Below are 13,039 nucleotides of genomic sequence, written 5' to 3' on the forward strand. Positions count from 1 at the left end.
ACTTTGAATAGAGACTATGATTTAAAGGGGACTAAGGATTCCAGGCCAAAAGCCAAAAACCCTTGCCTGTGGTTTTGTCTTAGATTGGAATTTACAAAATGACATGCAGCACTACAACATTTAAAATATTAAAGGAGCTCTTTGAAGAATGGAGCTAGAAATGATTAACTACGGTTATCACAAGTAATAATGTCTGCTTCTATGTTTAAAAGATGTTAATGAAAGCATGACAGATATAAAATAGTGGAATCAGAAATATTGGATTTTTTAAAAATCTGTATTTTAATATAGAGAAGGTATGTAAAGTAGAAATACAAGTGGCAGGCCAAGAGAATGATCCCGATAAGGACTCTTTATTGGCTATACAAAGAAAGTTGCCTGAAATTTTAAACATTAAAGGGAAATGCAAATGATAAACCATGGGAATGACTTTATTATTGGATTTATAAAGAGACTTGTTAAAGCCTTGAAGACTCCTATGCAGTAGGACAAGAAACATTGAAGAGAGATCAACAATATTTGAATAAACTAAAGATTAAGTTTTTAGGAAATAAAAGAAAATGTAAAGTTAGTTTATTTGATCAAGGTTAAAATAAGCTATATTTTTACGATATTTTGACAATCCTTTACAGAGTTTTTGCTGACCAAGATTGAAAACCTGATAATATCTTATGACCTTGGCATTGAATTACACTATGCTGTTCAATATATCCAAAGACATGTTTGTGAATTGCTTGAACTAGAAAAAGAACAATGAATTCTGCCATTTTTTCTCTTTTGCTAAAAAAAAACCTTGGGTTAAAAGAATGTTAATGAATTCTGCAGTTTTAAGATTTTTCTGCTTAATCATACAGAATCTGCACTTACTTATTAGATATGTTATTTCAAAACTGATTACTTCACTGAAGTTAGATAAGACCATATATCGATTTATGACAAAAGTAATATTGATCCACATTCAAAATACAAACACTTTCCAAGTACTACTCTTGTGGAAATAGTAGATAATATATGGAAAGCTGAGCTGAGCTATGTTCAAATCAGTTTAAAAATCACAGGTTATATATGCTGGACCCATAGTTGGACAGTGCCTTTTGTCGGTAGAAGTAGAGCCTCCCAGTCTAGAAATTTCTGAAATCACTAATTATGAAATAATAATTCCTTGTCTGAAAGTCTGAATAAAAACAGCTCATATAAATCTCTTGTATTTTATTCACAATTATTCAAAGCAACAAATTTGAATTCAAGGCAGAGAACAAGAAAACAAGAAAAGGTGAAAACAACATCTGAAATTCTGAAATGTATAATAATCGTATTTGTTTGCCTTCCCATCCTGTACTCTGTGATGAATCCAAAATCCAAATAATAAGTAACAAAAGCTACTTACTTCACTTGTCTTAGGTTTGGTGAGTGAGAATCTATACTCTTCATTCCTTACTTAATTGAAGGAAGCACTCCTTTGCCAACTCTGCTCTGAGTAGTTCTTATTACCAGAAGTAGATGTGATGCTTATCTACTTGTATAGTCAAAATTAAGGATGCACAATTGGGTGTCGAATTTGGAAAGATAATGTAGGCTCTGCACAATAACTCGATTAGCCCCAGGTTCTAACTTACAGTAGGTGTATTAAGTTTTAATATATTGAGAGAGATAAGAAACAGCATAAAACCAAAATAAAATAAAAGTGAAGAACTTTACCTGTGTGAAGAGAAAGGTTTCTTTCAGTTGCTCAATAAGAGATAACTTTAATAAACCAATTCCATCTTATGTTTTGATATTGGAGAAATTTGACAGATGGAAAAATGTCAAAGATAATCTAAAGTAAATGTATTAGAGATAGCAAAATGCAAACTTTGTGGCATCAGGAAGATTAAAATGCTTATTATGTTATAAGCTACAGTTAACTTCATGAGATGCAGGCATGATGTCCCAGAAAAGGAAACCTAGCACAATGTTTGTGGGAGCGTTAGAAAAAACTGATGTTAGAAGATAATAACATATTAAAAAAATACAGGCATTAAAATTGTCATTACATAGAAATACTCGAAGAAGTGGTTGTATATGATATAAATATTCTTGCATTAATATATGTAGTATATTGTGTTGCTTTAATCCAAGAGAATATTGTCAAAACGTCTAATACATTCCAACTTAGTTTAGCACTTTTTTAAAAGACCAATTTAAGAAGAGATTAAATTTAAATATTTTCCCATTTTCATCATTTCTTTAAAAAGAAAAACAAATGTATCTTCCCAGATTTAAAAATTATATATATACATAAATGTGATAATGAGCATTTAAAGGGAAAAATATAATGAAACAGAACATTTGTTAGCCCAAAAGTGTTCAGGCGGTGCCTTGAATGTTCAAAGAAAAGAGCTTCTCTTTTCTTTCCAGCAAAGAAAAGACTTGATAAGGAATGGGAATATTCTGCTGTGATGCGGTAATAAGTATTCTTCTCTATTGATGATGATCATCATCATCATCATATTATCCATTCAGTTGAATCTGACTCTCGGCTATTTTATGCACCAGGTCTCCATACATCTCCCAATCCTGCACTGTTTCTTTGAGGTTTTTCTGTGCTTTGGTTGGTGTCAGCTTTGATGGTATCCTGCCACCATGTTCTTTGACAGCCTGATTTCCTTTTATGGCTAATTCTTCCAACATAATTGCTTTCTCCAGCGAATTCCCCACATCACATGACCAAAGAATATGAGACACCTTTCTATTACTGGTGACTAAAACTTATGGCAAGACTTACATTAAATAAAGATATAAGGAAAAAATTAATCTTTGAGCTAGAAGTAAACCATTATAGTGGAGAAAGTCATGAATGACTATTGTTATGAAATAGTGTTAAGGAACACCACGTAAAAATAATATTGATTTTCTTTTTAACAGGTTTGGAATTTAGAACCATTTTGTTTACAAACAATTTATACATGTACTCAAATTATTCAAAAATTTCCAGTACACAAATGTTGGAGTAGTGAAGAAAAACTACAAAAATTTCAATGTTAGAATTGCTGACTATAATTTGTATCTGAAGACCATGTGCAAATAATTATTTTAACTGAAGAATATTCAAATACTGAAATAACAGCATTTACATTTGCATCCATACGGAGTAACGTTTTTAAAGATAACCTTACTATTTTTTACACTAAAGGGTACAAAAAACTATCAGAAATTAATAATTAAGATAAGGGGGGGAGGGAAAGAAAGAAAACGAAGCCTAAACTACAAGAGAGAGAGAGAGAGAGAGAGAGAGATCACAAAAAGAAATATAAAGTAACAACTTCCAATTTTGTTTTTATAATGGAGCAATTTTTGAGAAACTCTAGAAACATAGTGCATAAAGTATTGCACAATGCTGTCATGAGAAGATGGGTAGAGAAAAAAAATCATTTTATTTGTTAAGAAACAAATACAAGAATAGTATTTATTGTTTTAAATATTAAAACTCCAGATGAGGAAATAGGTGATTATAGAAGAATACTTGACTGATCTTACTTGTTGCAAAAGCTAGATTTATTAGCATAACTTCCTACCCTCTTTGCCATAACACAAACCTTCACTAAGTTTCTTTTTTCAATTATTGACTTGATTTCTTACCTGAAGTTAGATCATAACTGCAAATACAAAGAAAAGCAATTGTTGACTTTAAAGGAAAATTAACATGTGATTTAACCATCCTGCATATTTATGTTATACTATCTGAAATTATGATACCTGATGAGGGAGAATGGTCTTTCAGTTGTAATGCTCTGCATTGGTGATATTCTCCCAAGAAGGCTCTGTTGAATTCTCAGAAATGTCAGAACACCTTGCTCCCTTTTTGAGATATCAGCTTTCCTCGAGGAGAAGCCATAAGGAATATTTTCAAGATTTTTAAAAAAATCTATTCTAAATTCAGAAAGTTCCAAGCACTCTTTGTTCATGAGGCCCACTATTTCCCTTCTCAATAATGGCAACGGCTTTAATCGAACTTAAAAATGTTATCCTCCAACAGATCCCAGACAAGTTCATTTCTATCCCCAAGTTACAACAGTCATTCTTATGAATGGCAATTATTCTTGCTTTTAAGAATAATTGTTCTTAATCAATTTTTTAAAAGGATAGAAAGTTTTCCTAAATGTATTCTCCTCTTTGAATTTATGTAATTCTGTGATGTAGTCGTAATCTTTCTGTCTCATATTAAATCAGTGGTTCTCAACCTTCCTAGTGCTGCGATCCTTTAATACAATTCCTCATGTTGTGGTGACCCCCAACCATAACATTATTTTATGTTTTCTGTATTTTTTTCAAAAAAAATGTGTTTTCCGATGGTCTTAGGTGACCCCTGTGAAAGGGTCATTCAACCCCCAAAGGGGTCCCGACCCACAGGTTGAGAACCACTGTATTAGATGAAAGCAAGATTATTTTCTCTTATAAAAAACTGATAAATCCTGACTGCAGAGAGTGGGGCTAAGAATTAGCAGGTAACCCAATAGTTCACCGAACGTAAGTTTCAGAAGCAGAATAATATCCTCTGAAGGCATGTTTTCTTTTCCAGGTTATTGGATTAGTTTGGAATAATAGTATGATGGTGTATAACCAGGCATGCTGGCCATTTCTTTTGGCAGGCAAATTGCATTTCAGAATAATTACTAAATGCTTCCTCAATGTGAGCAGATTGTTAGGAAACGGCTGGGGAGTGTTATCAATAGGAGAGGCCACAATAATTTCAATGATAGCACCCTTTCCACCAAGGTAAAGAGAAGGAATTGATTTAAGCAAGGTTGTACATGTGTGTGCTCAGTTGCATCCTGTTTACTAGGGTGGGGAGGATGTAGAGAACCTCGAGGATCAATGAAAATAGGGGAGGAAGGGCAGGGATCGATGGCATCGTACAGGATGGTGCAGTAGCGGATTATAATACATTTATACAACAGGAAGAAATGCTAGTTCTATTCAGCCATGATACCAGGGAAGGCCCATCTAGTTGTGGATGTATACAACCAAGAGAACTAGATCTAAATGGCTGCTTGAAACAACTCCACTTTGCTCTGTCCAATTAACCTCATCTCCACTTCCTATTCATCTTTTTTAGAAATTGGAAACTTCATCTTCTCATATTCTGTGAAGCATCAAATGCACTAATGTATGTTTGGCTGTGGCTGCATGATAAAACTAAGAGTTTTTGGCAAGTATAGAGACAAAGCACGTTGGGATACATGTTCTAAAGATGTTAGTCTGCTGAATATATATTGTTTGCCTCATGTTCAACATATACCTGTAAAAATACAAATATCTAAAATGCTGTAAGTTTCCAGTGCTTCTGCTTCTTCACTACAGCCATCTGTGGCTTGTTTGTTCTTTCCTTCATGAATGGTTGACATTGGGGGAAATCCATCAGGAGCACAAGACCATTGATTCTAGCACTGTGGATGGTTCCAGCACACTATAGTAAAGATCTCATGGCCATGATATTTTAAGAAGGCCTGCTGAGATCTCCTCTTCCTCCCAAAAGAAGGTCCTAGCATATACTTGGTAATGTGAATAATGTGATTATGTCATGTGATCAATTGTGTAACAGATTTTTATTATAACTACCAGTAGATCAAATCAGAAATTTTCTGGGTCTTATGGTCTTGTTAGGGAAATGCAAGAAAGTCCCAATATAGACTCCTGACTGATATGTAGCCTAACTTTTTTATAAGAATTAAAATTCTGGTTATTCCCTTTCAGTTACATTAATAACTTAAAGATGAAAAATGACTTTGTCCCCAAGCTGTACATTGCACGTTGCTTTTTCATAGGTGATATTTTTAGTGACACGGCATTACTAAAATATATTTTACTAACGTTAACATGCATATAATGACTATTCAAACAATGTCTGGGAAAAAGGTTTATCTAGGTTATTATATCAGAAAGAAAGTCAGCTCCCCTCTTATGTGTAGGTTCAATTTTTGTTTATCAAGGAATGTCCCTTGGTGTGATTTAGGAAACAGGCCTTTTCTGTTGCCATGCCTGTTTTTCTGGAACATCATAATCCCAAGATTCAGCAGGCCAGAACTCTGCTTTTGGGAAAGATTTTGCCTATTGTCCTTGGTGTGGGGATTGTGAGGTCAATGAAGCCCATAAGATGGATGTTATTTGTAGTGATCATTGTTGACCTCAGCTGCTACTATATGTACATTTATTGTTGTTGATTTAAAATTTAGTTTTAAATTAACTACCCAGAGTTGTTAATGGGCAATCATATACATTGAAGTGAGTGAAGGAAGAAATAAACATCTGTTACCAGCAGTTTGGATGATAATGCTGATGTTACAGTTGCCTTCATACACAATCATTTCACCAGCAGATGGTGCTCACACAAAATGAAACCCATTTTTTTATTTTGCAAATCTGAAGAAAGAATCCTGATGTGTTTCATGCTTTTCTTACATTCTGGACATACGCCGCTATAATTAAAAAAAAAAAAAAAACTCCTGAAAGCATATATTGTTATAACTAAGCAATGTGAGTACTTGGCTATCATGTTACAATTCTGAGACTTTAGGTTTCTTAAAATCTGCATTAGGAATTAAAAATAAAATAAAATGTTGGTGAGAATATTATTTTTTTAGATGCACATGGTGAGAGAATGAATTGGCTGACCAGAAAGCATTTAGTATCAAAAGATGTTTTGCATTATAATTAGTATTATTTCAAACAAGAATATGGATAAACATAATATTTAGGACTTTAATTTTTTTCCCCTGGTTCATAAAATATGACAGAAATGTTAATGGAACCTCACATTGATGATTCAGTGTCCAGGTTCCCATGTTAGACTCCTTAGTGGTGATCCCTAGTGCAGGTTTAAGCAAGAACTTCAGTTGAAATATGGTAAATGTTGTAATCCATCCCAGATAGCAATTTTACAATTTTTACAAACAGGATGAATGGCTTTTGCGGCATGAAAAAAAAAAAACACCAGCGAGCAATTTCATTGGGAAATATAACATGCAGAAATTAAATTGTTTCTAATATATATTTTGAGTCATGCTTAAACACGATGCTTACTTTGGAAAATATATCATTTTTTCAGATTATATATTATTTATTTGTTTTATTATTTATTTATCTATCATATTTATGTAGCTCCCTATCTCAAAAGAATGTGATTCTGGGTGGTGTACAACAATTAACTAAAAAAGTAAATAAATACATTTTTAAAAAAATCACACTTAAAACTCTTAAAAGGCACACAAAATAAGAAATGATAATAACTATAGTCAGAGAGCCATTGCAAAATCTCCCCCGTCTCTGGACCCACAGACCATTTTCTTATAAACACTTTCTTATCATTTGATGCATGCCTAGAATATTCCTATTTGTATTGGACTACAAATCTCATTTTCCCTTGCTGAAATATCAATGGGAGCTATAGGCCAATGGCCACCAACTGGTGGTCTGTGGAAAAATTTTGGTGGTCTGCAGGAAAATTATTTTCATTTTTTATATTGCACTAAATACTATTTAGGGATGCAGTGGCTAAGATGCTGAGCTTGTCGATCAGAAGGTTGGCAGTTCAGCAGTTCAAATCCTTAGCACCGCATAATGGTATGAGCTCCCGTTACCTGTCCCAGCTTCCCGCCAACCTAGCAGTTCGAAAGCACCTAAAAAATGCAGGTAGAAAAATAGGGATTACTTTGGTGGGAAGGTAACAGTGCTCCGTGTGCCTTTGATGTTGAGTCATGCTGGTCACATGACCACAGAGACATCTTCGGACAGCTTTGGCTCTTCGGCTTTGAAATGAAGATGAGCATCGCACCCTAGAGTTGGGAACAACTAGCACATATGTGCGAGGGAAACCTTTATCTAAATCATGGGTAGTCAACCTTTTTATACCTACCCGCCACTTTTGTATCTCTGTTAGTAGTAAAATTTTCTAACCGCCCACCGCTTCCACAGTAATTTATAAAGTAGGGAAGTAACTTTATAAAATTTATAAAGCAGAGTTACCACTTTTGCATCTCTGTTAGTAGTAAAATTTTCTAACCTCCCACCGCTTCCACAGTAATTTATAAAGTAGGGAAGTAACTTTATAAAATTTATAAAGCAGAGTTACCACTTTTGCATCTCTGTTAGTAGTAAAATTTTCTAACCGCCCACCGCTTCCACAGTAATTTATAAAGTAGGGAAGTAACTTTATAAAATTTATAAAGCAGAGTTACCACTTTTGCATCTCTGTTAGTAGTAAAATTTTCTAACCGCCCACTGCTTCCACAGTAATTTATAAAGTAGGGAAGTAACTTTACTTTATAAAATTTATAAAGCAGAGTTACAGCAAACCCTTACCGCCTACCATGAAAGCTGGAACGCCCACTAGTGGGCGGTAGGGACCAGGTTGACTATCACTGACCTAAATATTATTTATCTTTTAAAAAAATTCATTAGTGGTCCGCAGGATTTAAAATTATGAATTTAGTGATCCCTGAGGTCCAAAAGGTTGGTGACTCCTGCTATAGGCAACATAACTAAGGGGCACCAAGTTGGGGATCCAGAGTTGGAGATGACATAAGATCTAGATTCAGCCCTGAAATTCTCTCGGTGATGATTAGCTCCCCCCTCAATACCCAAAAGGACCAATAAGTGGCTAAAATTTAGAGGAGAACAGTTTTAAGTGGGTGAAATATTGAACACTCATTTATTCTAGCAGTTAGAAAAGGGAGGACACAAAATACATTTTTCTGAAACTTTATTTTGAGGGTGATAGGTTGCTAAACCAAGAGAAACCTGGTGAAATTCAAAGAGTTAGCAAGGGAAAGATGATTTCTGGGGAGATGATACAACCAAGGTAAGTTTGTCATGAATTTGCTATCCATACAGGGCAATATGCAACATGTCTGAGATTAGCATTTTTATTACATTTTGTGATGAAAAATTACAAATGTACAAAGACCAATTACAATCACTTAATGTACATAAAAAGATTGAAGTTGAAATTGAAATTATTTGAAAGCATTTATATCTATATTAATTACTTGCTGATTTCTAAAATCAAGACTTAAGAACAAACTAGCCTATTTTTCTGGACATTTGGCAGCCTTAATGATATATTCCTAACATATACCATTATTTACCAATTCCCAATCAATTGTTCCTCAATAGAGGATATTGTATAAAAATACAGTAAAATAAACCATTTGTTTGAAATACTACTGAAGTTATATAATAACTAGAAATTACAAACTCCTTCAATAGAAATCACTTATTAAAGGCAATGAGAAATATCATGCAAATTACAACAAGAATCAGTGAATTATCATAAAAAATATTGATCAGTAACTGAAAGCTTTGGAGAAAGATGCACAATCATTTTTTGGAAAATTGCACTCTACTGATTTCATAAGAAATCTATCAGTGAAATGTTTATCATATATAAAATCATATTTATCTATTTATTAAATTCATCTAGTGGGTGACTCTAAGCGGCTATGTATATTTATGTTGCTTTTCTGTTTGGATTGTAAGAAAACGAATAGGTTCCAAGCAATGTATAGAGAGAAAGAGAAACTCCAGGAATTGTATATGAACCTTGGGGCAAGAGGGAGCAAGGACTGACTTAAATGGAGCACATGGACCAGATCGAAGCAAGAGGTCCTGCCAGTGGCAAAGCAAATCATTCACAAGGTTTGCGAACCACTGATATTTAAAGGCCAAAAGTCAGAATTAACCCACTGAGCTCTCCAAAACAAATATCATGAGATCAATAAGAGCCAGAATTGATACCAAATGGTGTCCAATATTGGTATCGAAGTACTCTTAGCTATATAATGTAACTAAGTTTAATTATAGCTCCTTCTCTCTACATTTTTCCTTGAAAATTTATATTTTGTGAAACTGGCTGTTTCTATAGTTCCTAAATTTAAAAGTTTTTTAAAGTCTTTTTTTTAATTCCTAAATTTAAACAAATCTGTCTCCAGCCATACCAGTGATGGGTTCCTACCAGTTTGGACTGGTTCAGCTGAACTGGTAGTGGTTTGGCAGACTAGGTCGCTGGAACCGGCAATGACCCAAGCCTACCATGCCCCCGAAGTGGTTCTCCAAGTGGCGCCATCTTGATTTTTGCTTCTGTGCATGTACAGAACAATTTTTATTGCACAGCGCGCATCAAGGGCGTACACACGGTACACCCATGGGCGAACCGGCAGCAGTGACTGCCAGAACCCATCCTTGAGCCATACATTTTAACTGGTTAAAAGCCCATCTATTTGGATGGCCTATATTACATTATACACACAGAAATTATGTGATTTTTATTAAACTGCATTGGTCTCGCTCCATCTCTTATGAATCAGTTTCATGTTTTCTGTTGGTGAGATGGAGACACCTGCAAAATGCCAACTGAAGCAACATTTTCATACTTGTTCTGTTAATAAGAACGAAGTCTAGAACAAGGATCCATTCATAGTACATCTAGATTTTTGTGGAAAAAACATGCTGGGATAAATAATAGCTTACCAATACCTGCTATATTTTTACTGTTTAGATTAGAACAGCTGTCTTTCCCAACATGGTGCCTCATCATGAGCTCTTCAAATAACAACTCCTACTACTACACAGTAAGCTCATATGGGTCAGGAATTGCCGGAAGGTTTCATTTAACACATTAGTGTGGCATCAACTTAAGGGAGGCAATTGTAGAGGTTATCGGTTCTACCCCTTTGCTTTGAAATGTATTGTCCAACTGCTGTCTCTTTGGTACTTTTGAGGGGACAGCACAATGTCTCTTTATCTTGTTATTAAGATTTCACTTCAGGGATATGATTAGTAGGTTGTTCGACAGCATGCTCATTTTTCCATATACAACATGATTTATAATTTTCTACTACTTTGGCCTGCAAGTTGGCTTTATCCCACTTCTGCCAGAGATCGGTGGCGATGTAGACATTGTAGGGGTCATTGGAATGTTCCAGCTTTTTGGAGCGGATATAGCTGATCATGACCCCAAAGGTGATGAATCCAAAAAATCCAAGCAGCAGAAGTATAAACACTACTTCCAGATGGTCACTGGAATCATTGAAGGGTAGAGGCGTGGGGTGGTTTTTCTTCTCTACATAGTCTTCTAGCAATTTTGAGAGGATCAAGGTTAAGGCTGTGTTGTTGGATGGCAATGCCATTGTGTCATGAGGGATGCGGCTGTTTCTACAAGATCTAGAGAAGTTTGAAAAAAGATAGTTAAAAAGAATGCATGAAAATTATAGTATCTGTTTAATATTGTCTTCAAACTGAGTTTCTTTTATAAAAATGATAGAAACATAGTACACTTTTAAAAAATGGGATTGGTTCTTGAACTGTGTATGCTTCAGATCTTTATTTCATCTAAAAGAATCATGTGCCAACCGTCCCCCTAAATCAGGAGTGTCAAACTCGCACTGTCATGTGACGTATCGGGACATTTTCCCCCTTTGCTAAACCGGGCAGGCCTAGCATGTGACGCATCTGGCCCATGGGCCGCGAGTTTGACACCCCTGCCCTAAATATTGGCATTATTTGTAACCAAAAGATATTCCATGTGAAACAATAATGAAGCAATTGATAATATGCTTAGTAGTGGAGATGAAATAAATCTGACAACATATATTGTTTTATTCCTCTGCATCTACTGTAGTCTGTTGGTTATTATAATTTTATCAACTCATACTTTTCATAAGAATGCGATAAACATTTCTCTCATCAATATTTGTACACTAAAATTGCCCAGCTTTATTATGTGTTGGATAGAAATTAGTAAAAAAAAAAGGGGGAACCAACAATAGAGAGATTGTTATATTCCCTGGCTGGTTAGGCATTTCCTAAATTTTAGTTAAGTTACATGATACCCATTTTGTATCAGTATACAACTCTGATGGTTGTATTTGGTTTTAAATTCAAAACAAGACCCTTGTAGGAAGAGACATGAAAGATTAACACCATTTCCTTTTTATGAATTAACTTTACTGGTATGAAAATTAGAAGCAGGAGAATGAAATTCCTTTATCCTTTGGCAGATAATTTGTGCTTTAGGGCGATAATTTTAATGCAGACTAGGAGTTCTAGGGAAAATGTACAATGGATTGCTGTGCTGGTTGCACCCTTCATTCCCATCAATGTTATTAATTTCTGTTAAGAGTTGTAGGGATGGTTCTTCATGCAGTTGGGGACCCAAGTCATGCAGAATATCTGATCATGTCTGATATGATTGTGCATCTATTTCCAGGCCCTCTGCTGATAATCCAGGCTTCCAAGTGTGCTTAATTTCCCCAAAACGCGGTGTGTCCAAAACATTCAGAAATTCGGTGATTACTGAATTAACATACTAACAACCAATAAAAAACACAAAAATTGATCCACAGTGTTTTAGAAACATGAAAGTTTTGGGATTTTTTTTTTAAATGAAGATGTTGGTTATGTTTGGTGTCACAGGTGGAATATTGCAATTGGCCAAGCTTTATAAGTGGAGAAGCTCCTTTTATGAATACAAAGCTACCATTTGTTTATAAAGTGATCGTTGTTTTACATTACTTTTGTGGAACATTTTGGGTTTTCTTTGGGTTTTTTTTTATGATACCCTGGAATCATAGGATGAGATAGTGATTAAGAATTATTTTTTACAGGAAAAAAATACATTTCAGAATTTTTCGTTTCTTTATTTTCGTGTGACTATTATTCTTTAATTCTTCAGGATGTATTTATTGGAAATTTCCCCTGCACCCTGTCTTATCTTTTCCAGAAAATTATAGTACTAATACAAAATGAATATATCCTACTTCTATATCAGATTTCCAACTATTTGGCCATGTCTCTATCTCAAATAATTGTGGCACAAACATGCACAATCAATGTATTTTAATGCCATGACCTCATGATGTTACCTATATTACATCCCTACTCCATGACTGACATAGCTTTAAGAATTCTAGACTATCCCAATGTTAAAAAAAAACACCTCTTATTCCAATCCATCTGAAAGCAGCCTGAAGGGACTGTATATAGTACAGCAGACCTAGCCAAAATT

The 13,039-nt window shown here is 34.6% G+C and overlaps 1 protein-coding gene across 1 annotated transcript; it reads right to left on the reverse strand.

Annotated features, from left to right (window-relative positions):
* Positions 1-10,784: 10,784 nt before the first annotated feature.
* On the reverse strand, positions 10,785-11,162 carry KCNE1 (potassium voltage-gated channel subfamily E regulatory subunit 1; the record flags this gene model as incomplete). The annotated part of the gene is made up of 1 exon (XM_081953147.1): positions 10,785-11,162. The coding sequence occupies one exon, from the start codon at positions 11,160-11,162 to the stop codon at positions 10,785-10,787; it is 378 nt and encodes a 125-aa protein (XP_081809273.1).
* Between the last annotated feature and the right edge of the window lie 1,877 nt (positions 11,163-13,039).

Source organism: Natrix helvetica (assembly GCF_964273705.1).
Source record: "Natrix helvetica genome assembly, chromosome: 4".
Lineage (NCBI taxonomy): Eukaryota > Metazoa > Chordata > Lepidosauria > Squamata > Natricidae > Natrix > Natrix helvetica.